General features: G+C 39.7%; 1 protein-coding gene across 5 annotated transcripts in view; it reads right to left on the minus strand.

Annotated features, from left to right (window-relative positions):
• RCAN2 (regulator of calcineurin 2) overlaps nucleotides 1–18,846 on the minus strand; it is a 277,055-nt gene that overhangs the window by 24,732 nt on the left and 233,477 nt on the right. For all 5 annotated transcript variants that reach the window (XM_054493592.2, XM_054493591.2, XM_054493590.2 and 2 more), the window contains 2 exons: nucleotides 2,404–2,577; nucleotides 435–606 (listed from right to left, as the gene is read on the minus strand). In XM_054493592.2, coding sequence (XP_054349567.1) covers nucleotides 435–606; nucleotides 2,404–2,577 — 346 coding nt within the window. The remainder of the gene's footprint in view (nucleotides 1–434; nucleotides 607–2,403; nucleotides 2,578–18,846) is intronic.

Raw genomic sequence — 18,846 nt, forward strand, 5'->3', positions numbered from 1 at the left:
TCTTGTAACATGGGGTTCCTGAGTGTGTACTAGCACTGTGACAGCAATACAACTGGGTTGCACAGCATAGATGCCTCCTTCCAGCTGGTAGGATTCATTTTGTCTGTTCTGAGGGAACAATTTCCTCCTGGGATAGAGTTAAATCCCACAAGAATTAGGTAGGGCTGTTGGATCTTAAAATATCTGCATTGCAATCCAGAAGCTTCATGGACTTGACATCATTTTAGTACAAGTTCCTGAGTTGCTTTTTGAACAGGTGCAAAGTCTGATGCTGCATTCTCATCCATCATTCCCTCTCATTGTCCACACAGAGGAATAAATCTATTAGAAATGCAGATGTTACTGTGAACCCAGGATCTCAAGGTTGTTAATCTCATTTGGCTTTTCTAGGTTGCTGACAAATGTTTATTTTTAAAATGGACCGCAAAGCTTACCTGGTCCTAGTTTGGCCACAGCATAGAGGAGGTCATAGTTGAGGACTGGCGTGGCATCGTTGATGGGCTGCCAGCCAACAGGTGGGGAGGAAGGGGGCGAGATGAGAAACTGTTTGGCAGGCTGGGGTGGAGCCAAGTGCAGTTTGTCTCCATCTGTCTCTGGAGTCTGAACCTTTCAAATAGAGTAGAGATGAAGAAACTTATTCATCATGGCTTTAGATGTGTCATGCTGGCACATTAAAATGTGGGTTTAGTTTCAGCCTGCGACAAATGAACCGATGAACCCGACTGTAATAATAATTACCACTTACCACATACCATGTGCTCAATTGCCTTATTTAATCCTGAAAACAGTGGATCTCAACCTTCACTGTACATCAGAATCACCTGCAGTCCTTACTAAAACACAGATTGCTGAGCCCCAGCCCCCACATTTCTGATTCAGGAGGCCTGGGATGGGGCCTGAGGGTTTGCATTTCTAATAGGTTCCCAGGTGATGCTGATGCTGCCAGTTCACTGTCCCACCACGCACCTGCCAAATGTTTCCTTCTCTTCTTCTCTCTTTTCCTCCTTCCTTCCTTCCTTGGTGAAACTCACATAACATAAAATTAACCACTTGAAAGTGAACAGTTCAGTGGCAGTTAGTACATTCCCAATCTGCAACAACCACTTCTATCCAGATTCAAGCTCTTTTCATCACCTTAAAGGAACTCCTCTGCCTATTGCTACCAGTACTACCATTACCAGTTACTACCATTCCTGTCTCCCACTGGTCACTGGCCACCACCATGCTGTTTTCTGTCTCTACAGACTTACCTGTTCTTGATATGTCCTATAAGTAGAATCATGGAATATGTGACCTTTTGTGTCTGGCTTCTTTCCCTTAGTATAATGTTTTCAAGGTTCATCTACATTGTAGCATTTATCAGTATTTTAGTCCTTTTTATGGATGAATAATATTCCATCGTATGGACATACTATAATTTGCTAGTCCATTCATCCATTGATGGACATTTGAGTGGTTTCCACCTTTTGTTTATTGTGAATAGTGCTGTTGTGAATGTGTGTGTACATATATTTGTTTGAGTACCTGTTTTAAATACCTAGGAGTGGAATTGCTGGGCCAGATGGTAATTCAATGCTTAACTTTTTAAGGAACTGAGTGAGATTTTAAAGACGAGGAAACTGAGGTTTGTCCACATCACACACATTAGAATAGCAATGATGGAATTTGAACATGGATGCAGGGCCAATGTCTGTGTTTTCACTGTGCCATCTCTGTAGAATCTAAAGGTGGAAATCATACTTACAGATCACTTAAGAGATGGATCAAGGTATCTAATGATGAGGTGAGGGCACTAATGGAACATGATGGATATTGATTTCTATTGTTGTGAACTTCATAAGCATTGCCAAGAATTACTCATTTCGTTGGAAGAGCTAGAATTGATTTTTGGATGAAACAAATTAATTTCCATATATTTGTAACCTTTTCTCATAAATATGAATCATTGAAAAGTTATACATTCCACTAAAGCTGTCATATAATTTAAGTTTTAATTATAACCCTGATAGGAAGGTTAGGAGTAGCTGTGATTACATCATTCTTATTATAACTACTAGCTGGCATTTATTGTGTATTTGCCAAATATTAGGCACTTAAACACACAATAATTCATGCAATCCTCATAACAGTATGGGGTGTAGATCTTGATCATCGCCACTTTACAGATGAGAATAAGGAGCCCCAGTGAGGTTATGTAACTTGCTCTGGTAGGCAGTTCTCAGAGCATGTTTTCTAAGCCACTGAGCTGTTTCTGTCTGGAAATCATGATGTGGGTCTATTTCTCAGTGATTTAATTTATAGACTACCAACCAATCTGAAAATAGAAAGGGCTTCATTTACATTTTAAAATGGTAAAAAATAATGTAGGGCAAAAAGAATAACTTTGGTAAACAATTACCTTACCTGTGCAAAGTACAGCTTTAATTTTTTCCCTCTGAATTGGGTTTCATGAAGCTCTATCCTAGCTCGGGCTGCAGATTTAGGATTGCTGAAGTTTATACGGACACGCCTGAAACTCTTAAAGAGCTGGAACGTCACACAGTCATCATAAGTCCGAAACAGTCCCTCAAATTTTTCCTGATAAAAACAAACACAGAGGAAAATCCATTGGCCATGGGTCTCGTATGATGCCATATCTAATAAAAACAAACAACTAAATAAATAGGCTGTTAATAACATATGGTTTAAATAGAACACCAGTAATGTATTTTTTTCATCTGTAGATCTGTTGCCAGGTGCAAAACATGCCTGGCCAAGGTTCTTGGTCCAAGGTTCTCTAGAGGACCAGTGAATAGCATTTGAAGTACATGAAACAAATGGGAAATTATGCAAAATGTTGAGTATTTCTGTAAAGGAGAGGGATCGTAATGATCATCAGATTCTCAAAGAAGTTCATTATCTCCAAAATACTGGAGCTACTGAGTAAAGCACATGGTAAACATTGTGATTACCAATCTTGGGGGCACTTTTCTTTTTCTTTCTTTTTTTTTTTTTTTGAGACAGAGTTTTGCTCTGTTGCCCATGCTGGAGTGCAGTGGCATGATCTTGGCTCACTGTAACCTCCGCCTCCTGGATTCAAGTGATTCTCCTACCTCAGCCTCCTGAGTAGCTGGGATTACAGGCATGTGCCACCACACCCAGCTAATTTTTGTAGTTTTTAGTAGAGATGGGGTTTCACCATGCTGGCCAGGCTGGTCTTGAACTCCGGACCTCAAGTGATCCACCTGTCTCAGCCTCCCAAAGTGCTGAGATTACAGGCATGAGCCACCATGCCAGGCTTAGGGAGAGGTGGGCACTTTTCTTGCCTAAAAATATGGAATCCACACCACCCAGTTTCCTAGCCAGGCAGTACCATTTGATTAGTCCTGGTCAATGAAATACGTGTAGAGGGCAGAAGAAAGCCCTCGAGTAATTTTTCCATTTATTTCTCTGAAGAGGCCGTGTGTTTCAAAAGGTACAGCTGTCAGAAACAGGATTCTCTTCACTCTGGGTCCCTGCGTGGCTGTATGAAGCAGAAATAGTTTTCTCCCTACTCCAACCCCATTCTATAGCCAACTCTGCCTTAGCAAGAAAAAACAAAATCTCTATTGCATTAAATCACTGAGATTTGAGAACTATTTTATTCCTACAGCATAACCAAGCTACCACAATACAAAGCAGTAATTTAAAAATTTAGACTCAATACACAATTTCAATTTAACTGAGTAAGTATCTATTAAATGCTCACTTTGTATGAGGCATGTTCTCTCTCAAGACTTTAAGAGAATACAGAGATGACTATCACATTGTTCTGACCCTCAACCATCTAACAATCTAACATGTGAAGCAGATACACACAAGTAAGAGGACACCCAGAACACTGCAGAAAGGCATAACAGAAAACTAGAGAATTAAAAAAGAAAAAAATATATAGGTATATATGTTAATACCATCTGTCTGATCTGTCTGATTCCTCTTAGCCATAAAAATATCCTTATTATAAGAAAACTAGTATATGTTATAAGCTAGTGTGTTCTTAATAGAGAAACTGCCACTAAGGAAATTATATATATAACCAACCTGATTCTTTTATTTCAACAGTAAAAGGTAATTTCTCATAACAGTGAGTACAAGTAAGGATGGAGATGCATGAAATATTAATACTGCAAGATTCATAGAATTTTAACTAGGAATGGACTTAAGAGATGATGAACTCAACCTTTTCCTCCTCACCTTCATCATTTTACGAGTCAGAACCCTGAGATCTGAAAAAATAAGGACTTACCCATGGGCACATGGACAGTCAGTGGCAGAGCCAGGACCAGGCCAAAGTCCTTGTGACCCTGACTAGAGAGATACTGTCAACTCGATAAAGAATTATACTGTCAGGTTGATAGGAGGAGATGCTTAGTTTAATAAGAGCATTTATATTTAATTAGATCACATCTAAGAGAATCAACATAGTGAGGTGGGGTTGTAAAAACACTGACTTCTGAGGCTCCACAGGAAGAGTAACTCAAATGTCAGGGAAGGTCTTACTGCCTCTTGGGCATCCAGATCAACTTGTATCAGACCTTCAAGCCCATGTTGGTGATGCTTCCATACCCTGCTGCCCATTTCCGAGAATCCCCAGGCTGCAGTTCCCCCTCCTACCTTTGACTCCTTTGTCTGCCTACACTCTTCTCTTTTATACCAGTCCAAGGACCCCAAAGAATACAATAAAAGCTTTTGCTTTTTTCATGACATTTGTGGAGATTTGAGGGGTTCTTTCTCTCATTTTCAGTTTTTTCTTATACTCCTTTTCCCATCATGAACAAAACAAGAATTTTTCCTTGTCTTATGCAGAGCAGGCTTTTTGTCTCCCCTCATCTCTTAAGCCTTGGGATCAGCCAACTCCCAGACTCAGGGCTTCAGCTACCACTCCAAGTAGTCTCATTATGGAATGCGGTCCCAACAATGCTGTGTTTTCCTGAGCAGGAATCCTGATGACTAAAATGCATTCTGTTTCCTCACAACGAGAGTACTCTGAACTGGTCAAGTCACAGCTGGTAGTTTGACTAGTTTGGGAAGTTTTCAGGAATAGGAGGATTAAGAGATTAAAAACTCTTGTTTCTATATAGAGTATAATGTTTTATTAAGGACAGAATCCTTGGGTCTTCTTTGTGGCTGGTATGTTTTTCCATTTCCAGGGTGGCAGTTTCACCTTCTCATCACCTCTCCAATGCCTAAGCTTGGGCCATTAAGGCTAGCCTTTGAAAGCGAGGTGCTTTTTCCTTTGAGTCTAATTCCTCCCTTTTCATTTCATATTTCATTTTTATGCTTCACATCTCAGTTTATCAGAGCGGTTTGGCCTCAAGAGACTGCATTAGGAGCAAAGAATCAAGGAGTCCAGGTTTTAGGCTTAGAGGGTGCTGACAATGTGCTATCTCCTTTGTGAGGCATTGGCAGACGTCAAGAACTTCTTGTTCCCACTGATCCTCAATAGAAGGCTCCAGGCACCAACTCCCACCAAGTTAGAGTTGGCCATTGACGTGAAACTCTTTGATATTCCTTGTTTTGGGCTTAGGCTGAAAAACAAAAGGAGCTCTTGCACCAAACCTGGGGTGTAGCCCAGAGCTCAGGGACCAGGTTTTTCACTGGATCATATGGGGCTTAAAGTCAACAATGATGATAATAATAAACAGCTGACATTTACTCAGCATGTCCTCTCTTTTCAGGCCTTTTGGGAACTTTATTTGTAGGGATGACAGCTGTCCAAGAATAGGGACTTGCTAGCCTTTTCTATTTTTGTTTCCATTAGTGACATTACAAACATATCATTTGCTGAGGCAACAAGATACCAGACCAAATTAGTTAGAGGCAGATCCAGCACAACGAAGCCACCAGATGTACATTGAGGCAAAACAGTGTCACCAAAAGCACTGGCTGTAGGAATTCTCCATCTGCCATTACAGAAAATCATCTGTGGTCTTGATGTGCAGGTTCTCACCAGGGACACAATAATATTTTGTTGTCCTCTGGCTGCCATTTTTCTCCAGTTCTGTTACCCAACAAATCCAATAAATTATTAATTTCTCCTCGATCATTAGTTCTCTTTGTAGCATCCTGTTTGAATAAAGTTCTACAGCAGCGATCTCAAGCTCTTTGGTTTCAGGACCTCTTTACACTTTTAACAATTATTGAGGATCCTAAAGAATTTTTGTAAATGTGGGTTTTATTTAACAATGTTTATTGAACTAGAAATTAAGACTGAGAAACTTGAAAATATTTATATATAAATCTATTTAAAAGTAATAATAATAAGCCCTTTGTTTGTTAACATAAACTTTTTAACGAAAAATAACTGTTTTCCAAAAGAAGAAAAAGTTTAATGAGATTGACATTGTTTTACATTTTTGCAAACCTGTTTAATTTCCAAATTAATAGAAGACACCTGGATCTCATATCTGCTTCTGCATTCAATCTATTGCACCAAGTTGTTTTGACTGAAGGGTATGAAGAAAAACTGGCCTCATCCAAATATGTGGTTGGAAAAGGGTGGAGTATTTTAACAGCCCTTCAAATAATTGTGAGTATTCTTCCTTGATATCTCATCAAAACTCAATAAGTAGTAGTTTCTTAAAGTGTACTGTGTAATCACATAACATTTTATATGATTTTATTAAGATCCATTTATCTATTTTTCACTTTGAATAAATTTTAACCCATGCAATGATTTCATAATAGTGTACATTAATCATTTAGACAATATTGGTTCCCTGAGTTATATAACTTTTCCAACTTGACCAATTTCAATACAGTGTTAAAAATCACATTCATTAATACTATAGTTTGGTGCAAAAGTAATTGTGATTTTTGCCATTACTTTTAATCTATCTACCATCTATCTTATTCAAAAGCTGTGGAATTCACACTGGTGGATACAAGTTTTCCAAAATTTTAATTTTTGCTTGAAAGCTCATTCTTTATTATTGGGCAACACACACTTTCAGTTATTTTTCTTACAGTAGCAGAATTCATTTCATTCATTTTTGAGAAATTGTCTGCCAATTACCAAAGTGTCCATAACTATACTTTGCCTGTCAGTTGTTTCTTCAAGTAAAAATGGTGTTCCATGAAAAAAGTACCAAGGGCAGCTTAGGACAGCTTAGAATGTTTCCTCCAGTCAAACATTGTATTTCCGGATGTCACAGAAGTGCTTCTCATGTGTACTTTCCATTTTGTTACTCAGAATATTACAAAGGTGTGCGCTTAAGGGTAAAGGGTTAAAAAAATGAATAAAACTTACTGCCTTATCAAGGACATTTCTAAGTAAAATTGGCATTTTCTTTTTCTGCTTTTTTTCTTTTTTCTTTTTTTAACTGTGAGTGTGTGGCTGTGAAGAATAGAAATACAGTCATGCACTGCATAATGAAGTTTTGGTCAACAATGGACTGCATATCTGACTGTGGTCCCACAAGATTATAATACCATATTTTTACCATACTTTTTCTATGATTAGATATATTGAGATACACAAATACTTATGTGTAAAAATTGCCTACTGAATTCAGTATAGTAATATGCTGTACAGGTTTGTAGCCTAGGAACAATAGGCTGTACCATAGAGCTTGGATGTGTAGTAGGCTATACCATCTAGATTTGTGTAAGTACACTCTATCATATTCACACAACCAAATCACCTAAGGACACATTTCTCAGAATGTATTCCCAAGGTTAAGTGACACATGACTGTACTACTGGCACAATTTGGTGGCACTGCACTGATTCATGCTAAAGTACCAGCAGTTTTAACTACCATTGCTTTTGCACCATGGGTATAAATGTCAACACAATTTAAAAGGTAAATGATACCTTTGTATTGCTATGAAAATAGTTTTGACAACATAGGAACTGGTATTGGGATCCCTCAAGAGTCTATAAACCACACACTGAACACTGCTGTACAATAGGATCTCAGAAGTAAGGATCCAGTTGGCTTGGGGAAAGACAGGAGGTCTAGTGAGACCCTTAAGTGTACAACATAATGGTCAGAAAAGAGCTGCCCTTCAAGGAAGTGTGATAATACTGGTATTGAATGCTGCAGGAAAGTCAAATAGGGTGAAGATGGAGATGACACCACTGGATTTGACAAATGGGCTGATGCTGATGACCTTACTGAGAGAGCTATTTGAACAGATGTGTAATAGATTAATTACAGATGGAGGAGTGAAGGGCAGAGAAAAAGCTGGAAAAAGAGTTTGGCAATGAAAACCAGGGAGCTGGGCTAACTACATGGGAAGTCACGGTCACAAGCAGATTTTTGGTAGTGTGGGGAAACACTTATTGGCTGAAGAAATGAAACTAACAAAGAGGGAGAGAGAAGAGACAGTAAGGATATGTTGAAGTCTGAACCCCAGGACCTCAGAACATGACCTTGTTTGGAAATAGGGTCACCAAAGATGAAATTAGTTAAAAAGATATTGTACTGAAGTGGTATGGGACCCTAATCTAAGTTGACTAGTGTCCTTATAAGAAAGCCATGTGAAGACAGAGAAACATAGGGAGAGTGTCCTGTGAAGACAGTGGAGTGGAGTGGCACCTCTGCAAGCCAAGGAATGCTAAATATTGCTAGCAAACCATCAGAAGCTAGGAAGAAGCAAAAAAGGATTCTCCTATGGGATCCAGAGGTATCGTGGCACTGCTGACACCTTGGCTTTGGACTTTAGCCTTCAGAATTGTGTGGTAATACATTTTTATTGTTTTAAGCCACTCAGTTTGTGGCACTTGGTTACAACAGCCCCAGGAAACAAATATAGGCAGACTTGCAGACCTACAGAACCAGATGACTCTGGGAAGAATACAGAGCACCTAATATAATTACATCACTTCCCCCCCAGGAGAGGAGGAAGTGGATATTTGGGTCATTCCAAGGTGATGAGTACAAGACAGGTGTGTGTGTGTGTGTGTATGTGTGTGTGTGTGTTGATGGATAGGAGAAGAAAGATGAAGGAATAACTTGAAAGGCTTGGCAAGTAGGCAATGAGATGCCCGACTATGAGAGGTTGTGAGGAAAGAAGAGAAGCCAGGAGTATCACATTCAACTGAAAGAACGGGAAGATGTGAGACTTCAAGGTTTTGGATGAGTTAGAAAAATAAGTTTTGTAGGAATGACATAGTGGGAAAAGTAGAAGACAAAAAAATTGTAAACCCAGAAGATAATTTTGTAAGTTTAAGGTTTCAGAAGGTTTTCAGTGTTAGATGCCCTTAGGGTCAACATGAGGCACATGAATGGAATTGTGATGGATGACAGGGTGAGGATGATGGGAATAGAGGCTAAAGAATAGTGAGGTGAGAGGATTGCACGGTGACCACTGACTCAGGAGGACAACAGGAAACAGAGTTGAGGGACAACCATGAGCCAGATAAGCTGTGTGAGAAACAGGAGGAGTGACCTAGAGAGCCACAGGGTATGGCACCACAGACAGGAGGAAAAGAGTTCAACTGGAGGGCAGGGGCTTCACAGAGATCATCTATAAAAAGGGATGAAACAACAGTCTAGAAGCATAGGGGGAAGCCAGAGAATTCTAAGCCTAATATTCTGGGCTTGAGAGGTGGGGAACTGGAGAACAATCTGCCTAGCAATGTGTAATTGCTAGGGAATAAGCATTGCCCAGAGCAATTAAAGACTTGGTAAAGAGAGGATGCGGAGTGATTATTGTAGAGCACAAATGGTACTCTGAGAAAATCAATAATGGACTCTAGAGAAGAAAGTGGGAGAGGTTAGAATAGGGGTTGGAGGCTGGGCACAGTAGCTCACGCCTGTAATCCCAGCACTTTGGGAGGCCGAGGCAGGAGGATCGCCTGGGGTCAGGAGTTCAAGACCAGACTAGCTGACGTGGTGAAACCCTGTCTCTACTAAAAATATAAAAATTAGCTGGGCGTGGTGGCACATGCCTGTAATCCCTACTACTCGGGAGGCTGAGGCAGGAGAATCGCTTGAACTCAGGAGGTAGAGGTTGCAGTGAGCCAGGATTGTGCCAATGCACTCCAGCCTGGGTGACAGAGCGAGATTCTGTCTCAAAAAAGAAAAATAAATAAAATAAAATAAAATAAAATAAAATATGTTCCAGGTAGAATGTCTGAAGATGTGAGTGTGCTGCTTACCAAATAAGAAACACAGATTCAGGCCGAACTCAGGCCATATTTGAAATAAAATGATTATATAGTGTCAAATATGAACATTTGTGGATGTTAAGGCTTCTACTTCTACCTTTAGATGTATTTGCTTTTCTTAAGTAGTCTGAGATGTACAGACACAGGTATTTATTGCTGTCTTAGAGAGGCTTACTGTGGTTTTCCTTAAATCTTATTCACCTCTACTATAATTATTTGTTTCTTATTTGTGCCCCAGATTTTTAAAAAGACTCAAACATGGCTTATAAAGATATATTATGGCAAAATAAAATAAAGTAAAATGGAAAACAAGAAGAGAAAAAGGGAGAAACAAGTGTGGAAACATACACTGAAGCCAAGAAGGAGGTCTGTTCTGAAAAGTTGAAAAGCTTCTCATAGATCCTTGAATATCGTAATGAGTGGGCCAACATTTTGCCTGTAATCTTTCTTAACATTAACAGGATAGAGTAACCCTCATCAGTTATACAGTTCACAGAGTCTATGGAATAAAGATGGGCCTGATCTAAAAACCAGGCAGAAGGATCTGTCCAGCATCCTCATTAAAAAGATGTTGTCATGTGGCGAGCACTGTCTTCAGTAATTACAGAACATGAAACAAGCAGCGATTGGTCTGCTAGAGTTTCCAATCAGAATGTAAGCAAGTATTATTATTTTTTTCAATCAATAGCTTTCAGCAGTGACCTCAGTACATAGGAAGTGCTCAGTATGTTCTATTTTGTCAATATAAAACCCCAAAGTATTTTATAAAATATTAGGATATTAAAATATTACCTTCAATTTAACTGTAAATTTGACAGGTGGCAGACAAACCATAACTTCTAAAATATTATCTCACTGAATCCTCAATAAGTCCTTTGAGGGGGAAATGGAATTTTTGTTGTCCTTGAGAAACCCAGTGTATTAGTCCATTCTCACACTGCTATAAAGAAATACCTGAGACTGGGTAATTTATAAAGAAAAGAGGTTTAATTGACTCACAGTTCCACATGGCTGGGGAGGTCACAGAAAACTTAACAATCATGGTGGAAGGGGAAGCAGGCACGTCTTACATGGCAGCAGGAGAGGGAGAGAGAGTGAAGGGGGAAGAGCCCCTTATGAAACCATCAGATCTCGTGAGAACTCACTCACTATCATGAGAACAGCATGGGGAAAACTGTCCCCATGATCCAATCACTTCCCTCACTAGACAGGTGGGGATTATAGGTCCCTCTCTCGACATGTAGGGATTACAATTCTAGATGAGATTTGGGTGGGGACAAGGAGCCAAACCATATTACCCAGAAAGCAACTGAAAGCCAGAGAAGCTAATCACATACACTAAGTCACACAACTAGCCAGTTAGCAAAACCAAAACTAGTGAGTTCAAGTTATTTATACTGCATAAATATCACTGATACATGCAGAGGAGTGAGAAGTCTCCAAACAGGAATAAGAAAACCAGCTTTCCTTGTCAATCCAAAGGAACAGTGCTGACCTTGAAGAAACAGCTACTAGGGAAGTCCAATGGTGCTTTTATCTGCTTTTCAAATGATGCTATATGCTTTATATATTTTTCAATTTTCACAATTATGATCCCTTTGGGCATAAGTTGCTTTAATAAGAAATTCAGCATCTCTCAAAATCACAAGGCTCTCATCTTTCAGATAATACCTACTAGAAACTGCCAAAGAGTAAAACCACTCCTTTAGTTTTATCACTTCTCAATGGATACTATTGACAAGCCATGGGCAAATCCCATGTTGAAGAACCACTCTGGATGTGATGGGCCTCTCAGGAGGACCTCCTGGACAGGATGCGGACTCCTTATGTGATGGGCATAATTGGCATGCATGTGAGAGTTCCCACAGCTGGACTTTAACCTATCAGGATTTCTTAGGCCAGCCAAACTTGTATGAAATTATGCTTTGTTCCATTTGTGGTCCTGATGCTAACTAAATAAAAATCACTGTGAAAAGAGGAACTGCAATCTTTCTTCACTAATAAGAGAAGCAGACAGACATTGTGTCATATAACTTCTTCAAGAAAAGACAGCTTGCTGGTAAAGGTATAGAAGCCTTTATCCTTTCTCCCTGGAGTTCTTGTGAGAGGCAAAGATCTAATACTCAGCCTCAAACTCTAGAAGAAGCCACTTTGTTCTAAAACCTCATGGACTCATCACACACCTCTCTCAGTGGAGCAAGTTCCATGATCCATGTTCCAGTCTATTATTTCTTTCCCAGTAGCGGTCCTAAAGTTCACTGTGGCTGAATAACATTGCTATTCAAAAGTATATTTTTAGTTTTCCTTAGTTAAGGAAATCTCCATTTCTCTGATTCTACTTAGTCATCATCTAAACATTTAGAACTTGAAAAAACTCCAAGCCAACAAACAAACAAATGAAAGAATGCAAATGCCTCCAATACAAACAAAAATGTGTATGAGGACTATTAACTGGAATAACCTTTGAATGAGGGAGGCAGAGGGGGTGAATCCAAGTATTACGTAACCTGAAGATTTCACACCTTGGGGAGCCTTCTTTAAGCAAAATAATAGAAAACTCAGCACAGATATAAAAAATTAGCCTGGCACAGTGGTGTGCACCTGTGGTCTCAGCCACTCTGGAGGCTGAGGTGGGAGGATCACTTGAACCTGGGAGGTGGAGGTTGCAGTGAGCCAAGATCATGCCACTGCACTCCAGTCTGGGTGACCGAGTGAGACCCTGTCTCAAAACAAAAACAAAAACAAAACACAAAAAAAGCAACTAAGCATAAACATTGGCGGTTTGTTTTTTAAGAATGAGAACAAAAATAAGAAATAACTTTTGCAAATTTTGCAAAAATATATAACCACATGAACACAATGCTAGGGCTCTACTAAGTCTTGGTAAAGACCAATGCAAATGAGGGGCCCTAAAGCTGAAGCTTCATTTAACCCCCGGGAAATATGCCCAAGAGAGTGTGAAGTATGTACTGTGCAGTCACAAAATAATCTGGAGTCCAGGTTTCCAGAACAGCTAAAACAAGTACAGTGTTTCTATCACTGTACTGTACAGGAAAAAAAAACCAAAACATTGGTTTTTCTATACTCTCACATTACTTCATTTCTGGTCATTAACACATGGAGTTTTTCTCACAGCAAGCAATTCTGCAGTTCTCTGTAGACACCCACTGGATGTCTTACGCTTTAACTCAATCCTGACTCTATCTGCCTGAAGATAGTGCCAGATCCCAAAGGTTAAGGGCTCAGTACTCCAAGACTGCCCCACTTTGGACACCAACTGCACGTCCAGGCTTTGCTTCCGACCCACTAGTTATAAATTGGAAGTTCTCACAACCCCCTCCTCAGGTTCGATCATTCGCTATAATGGCTTACAGAACTTAGGGAAGCACTTTACTTATGCTCATCCTTTTATTATAAAGAATACAACTCAGTAACAGTCAGATGGAAGAGATGCATAGAGCAAGGTATGCGAGAAGGGGCACTGGGCTTCCATGCTCCTCTCTGGACTAGACCACGCTCTCAGTACCTCTACATGTTCAGCAACCTGGAAACTCCCTGAATGCTGTCGTTTGGGTTTTTATGAAGGCGTCCTTACACAGGCAGAATTGATCACACCATTGCCAATTGGTGATCAACTCTAACTTCAGCATCTCTCCCCTTCCCAGAGGTCAGATAGTAGGCTGAAAACCTGAAAGTTCTAACCCCATCCTGAGGCCACCCAGGGCCCCTAGTGTTCTCATTAGCATACAAAAAGACACTTATCACTGAGGAGATTCCAGGGGTTCTTGGAACTGTGTGTCAGGAAACAGGGAGGAAGACAAAAAATATATTTCTTATTACATTCAAAATATTATACTCTTAGCTGATGACGGTCAATTCCCTAAAAGGTTTAATCACCAGAACGAGCCAAGAGACTTGAATCCGCAAAGTTTAAGTCAATGCACCCTATTATAGATGGCTGAGTACATCCTTTCCTTGCCTAAGTCCACTTTGTAAGTACCCAAGGTGGAGACTGAGGAAGAGGAGCAAGTGAGGGGATTGCTTGGAACCTGTCCCGGAAGCTGTCCAATAAGTAGGGGAGGTGAATGGACCAAGAGAGGAACTGAAAGGCAGCATAGTTTGCATGCCTAGGGCTCTTGTTGTTCTGACTCCATGCAGTGACTGCCCATCCTTTGGGTGAGTGAGACCCTCTCATCACGTGAACCCAGGGCTTGTTCTGGTGGGGCACTCACCAGAGGCTATGGAGCCTGGCTATGCCAAGCAAGGTACCATTTGTGGATGGCTGCAAGTCCCTTGCCTGCACCAGGACACTTCTAAGTCTCCCAATGGGTCTATGAAAATGTAAGAGGTAGCAGAAAGGAGCTCTCCCACATGTCCCCAGGATGGGGAGGAGGGTGGACCAGGCATACTAAAGACCTTTGAGTGAGTAGTTATGAATACAGATCTCTGTTACATGCCATAAAATTGGGCTTCTGTGCATGGTAATAAATACTTTTTATGCAAAGGAAGGATCTGACAGTCCTTTTATAGCTGCCACATTTCAGTTTACAACATCAATGGCTGCCTTGGCTCAAGGCATTTCCTAAAAGCTGACAGCTTCAACCTTCTCTGGCCCATCAATTCCTCTTCTCTGATCATTAATCTGTACAAACGTCTGTGGCTGTCATCAGCCCTGATTAGATATAGGCTCTAATTGTGCATGTGTAATTGATGAAATGCACAGCCTCTCTTACAGCTTTTCCAGTCTCACAAGAGGACAGGAATTTTACTTTAAATTCGTTTAAATATTCTTTTATCTATAAGATATAGGTAAGAAGAGGCAGTATAAAGTTATGTTACTAGCAAACTCTAGAGCTACACTACCTAGTTTAAATGCTGGTCCCAGCTGTGCAACCTTGAACAATGTACTTACCCACTGATGCCTCAGTTTCCTTATCTATAAAATAGAAATAATGACAGTATCTACCTCATAGGGGTATCTTGGCTGTTAAGTAAATTAATATATTTATATCACTTTAAAAGGTGCTGAGCACAGTAAGTGTGTGTGAGCTATTATTAATCCCAGATTGGAAGATAAACATTTTGTTTATATGCCTGTATTTGGCTTATTAGCTGTACATCCAAATCTCCCTATATCCAGAACCAAGTATATTATATCTATGTCTACATCTATCTATATATTTATATCTATACTTGTACCTGTATATAATCTTCAAAGATTGTAAAGAGCAATTATAGGAATGTCAGCAAAATGTCTCCTATGAAATCAACTCTAATTAAACTAACTTGATTTTATTGATGTTATTATCTACTGAAAATGTAGAGCCCAAATTAACCACAAAATTTCTTTTTTGTCTGTAAAGGTTTAAACATGTCCTTTACAAAACAACATGATAAATTAAATAATTCTAAGGAGGAAATCAACTGGGTAATTGCCTTTAATCCTTCCCTTTGGGGATCCTGCACCATTAGCTGGAGCTCAGAGAGACAGTGAGCAAAGGATGAAGATGCCAGTGACTATGGAAAACATCAGAAGCTCACACACAGAGTAGATAAGCCCCTCCTATCTGGTTCCTTTCTCCTCTTCTCCCGACACACCTCTACTGTCTTTTAGACAAACCCATTTCCAGACCTCCACACCCCATATTCAATTGTTTTGCTGAGATTTCCAATAGGTGTCTTCCATGTAATGGCCCTAAAGCCATTTTTTTTTTTTTTTTAAGCTGGGGCCTCTAAATCTGCCACTCATCCTATCACAACAAACGGCCCCCTCTACCCAGTTGCTTAAGCAGGCAACTTAAATGTTATCCTTATCTCTTCCTTCTCCCTCACTTCCACATCTCACTACTCAACAAGCCCTATGTTCTCTGGACCTTTCAGTACGTCTCCCATCAGCCCCCTGTTCACCCTGCCATCAATTTTGTGGCTTACCCTATGACTGCACTTGGTCTCCCTGGTGTCTGTCTGGCCACCCAAGAATCAACCTTAGAAGCCTGCTGCTAGAGAGGTCTTTCTAAAAGAGAAAATTCTGGGCTGGATGCAGTAGCTCATGCTTGTAATCCCAGCACTTTGGGAGGCCAAGGTGGGAGGATTGCTTGAGTTCAGGAGTTTGAGACCAGCCTTGGCAATATAGTGAGCCTCTGTCTTAAATAAATAAATAAATAAAGCAAAAGAGAAAATTCTGATTATACCATTCCTCTATAAAATTCTTTAGTGGCTCCCCATAGCTTTTAGAATAAGGCTCTGCTTGGCATTAAAGGCCCTTCATAAAATGGCCATCACCCACCCCACTAATCTCATACCTCTCCTTTGCTTTTGTTGCCTATATTCCAGCCAAACTTCTCTTTACAGGTTCCCAAAGGCAGGTTATTCTGTGCCTGCAAGACTTCTCATTTGCCCTTTCTTCTGCCAGTAACAGCCTTTTCCTCCCGATAACTTTCTAATTGTCTCTCAAGTCCTAGCTCATATCTCAAATCCAAGAAATCTGTCCTGAATCCCATTAAGGTTTAGACATCCTTCTGCTGTGCTCCCATAACAGTGTTGTTAGTGAGGGAAAATGTGCCATCATTAACCGGATTACAAGAACTTCAAGGGCAGTAATGGTGTCGTTTTTGTGTTTTGCTCACATATTCATTATTGAGTGCCAACTGTATGGCATGCAGATGCCTACACTTTGGAAAGGGCTCACTTGGTGATGAAATGAACCAGACAACGTTGAGAGAACAGTCCTCCCTCCCACACACTACCTTTTGGTGAATTTGTTCTTTTCTTCAAAGCTATCCTTCAACCAAAGCAACAAATGCACACTGAACATATGTATTAAGATCCTCCATAATGTAATGAAACAGGGATGCCAAAATAAAAATTATACAAATTTCTTCTCGGAAGTCTTTCTTGACTACTCCCCTACCAAATACCCCTCTTCTATTGAGCTTTAATCTCCAGTTCCTCTTACTATTTAAAATATTATGAATATATTTCAGAATAATGTGTCATCAGAGAGAGTGTGTATGTGTGTGTGTATGTGTGTGTGTATGTGTGTGTGTATGTGTGTGTGTGTGCGTGTTAGTATAGGGGGGTGGTCAAGGCAGAAATGGCCTGTAAGAGATGGATAGAATTTGTGTGTGTGGAAATAAGTGGCAGTGGAAGACTTCAGAATTCTCCAGGCAGGAGAGACGCATTATCAAAGGATTTAAATATTTACATTAATATGATGTTGTTTCTAAAAAAAAAAAAAAGGTATTTTAAGGGATTAAGAAGAGGATAAAAATAATAGTTGTCCCTAAGCCATATTTTGCTAGGAATGGCCTTGTTTGTTGCACAATAACATCTGTTATGAAATACCCACAGAATCATAGGAAACATAAACCAAATGAGATTTGAGATTTTGGTATTTTAACAGTCAGCACTCACACATTTTTTACAACATTTATTTAATAGCAAGATGCTTCACTGAATACATTCCATTTGAATTCTAAATGATGGGTCATGAGCCTGCTGATGCAGATAGGCAAACTGCTCACCAGCTTGGAGCCTCTTTAAAAAATTACCCCTTTGCAGAATGCTACCTGCTGTTGTAGCTGAAAGAAGTAGAAAATATACTTCTAAAAACAAGCAGTGTTCTACCTTCTCAACATTGAGGTGAAGGCTCTGTTTTAAAATCGAGCTGTCAATAATTGATGAGGACATTTTTAGTAAGTTTAATGTTAAATTAAAGGGCTAAATCCTAAATATGTTCCATATCATGTCCTTCTGAAGACAGGCGATTTAAAATTTAATCCATTCATTTTGCCATTTGGCAAATGACCAAAGTAAGCTTTTCAAAGGCAGCAGGGTATCCTTTAACTTATTTTTCCCATGAAATTAAAATGGCATTTGCATTCTTTTAAGATGCAGATATAAGGAACTTCTTATGATTCAATCATTAAATTTAGAAAGTGTGCAGCTTGTTATACTCCTAATCTCTTTTCCTCCTCTCCATCTCACCTTTTCTATTTTATTTGTTTTCCTCTGTTCTTTATGTAATGACATAAAAAAGAATGTATATTAATGATGAAACGTTACATAAAATTAAATCTCTCATGTTCAAATTCCTTAAGATTTGAAACAAAAATGATTGTTTCAACCCATCACAGATTCAGGACACAAGAGACCTGAAGGAAAGCCTTTCCAAATTGAAACATGACAGTCTACATCTATCATGGCTGAAGTGGATTTACTAGAAACAAAACCGACTCTTCGGCTATGGCTAACACTGCCCAAAATTTGGGAACGCAATTTTGCACAGTGGTTACATTTTCATGTGGGAATTTATTAGATATGACTTAGGTTAAAATGCTTTCTATGATGCCAAGCCCACACTAGGTCCCTCACATATGCTAATTTATTTCATTCTCACAATACACTTATGAGGCAGATGAAGAAACGAGTTAAAAGAGATTAAACGACCTGCCTAAGGTGGTCAACTCATCAGTGACAGAATGCAGATTTCATCCCAGAGGACTATCTATGGCAGATGGAAGCTGGGTCAATATGGCTTCATCCCTTTCAGTGCATCTCACCCAGTGGGATGGACACATCTTTTGTCTTCATCTAGTTTTTCTCATGCATATCTCATAGACCAGCAGCAGTATGAAGAATTCTTGTGCAATCCTAGAGAAATGATTGGAAATGAAAGAGGAGCTGGTTCTGTCAAAAGGAAGAGAGCTTCAC

This window comes from Pongo pygmaeus, chromosome 5 (assembly GCF_028885625.2).
Source record: "Pongo pygmaeus isolate AG05252 chromosome 5, NHGRI_mPonPyg2-v2.0_pri, whole genome shotgun sequence".
NCBI classification, from domain to species: Eukaryota; Metazoa; Chordata; class Mammalia; order Primates; family Hominidae; genus Pongo; species Pongo pygmaeus.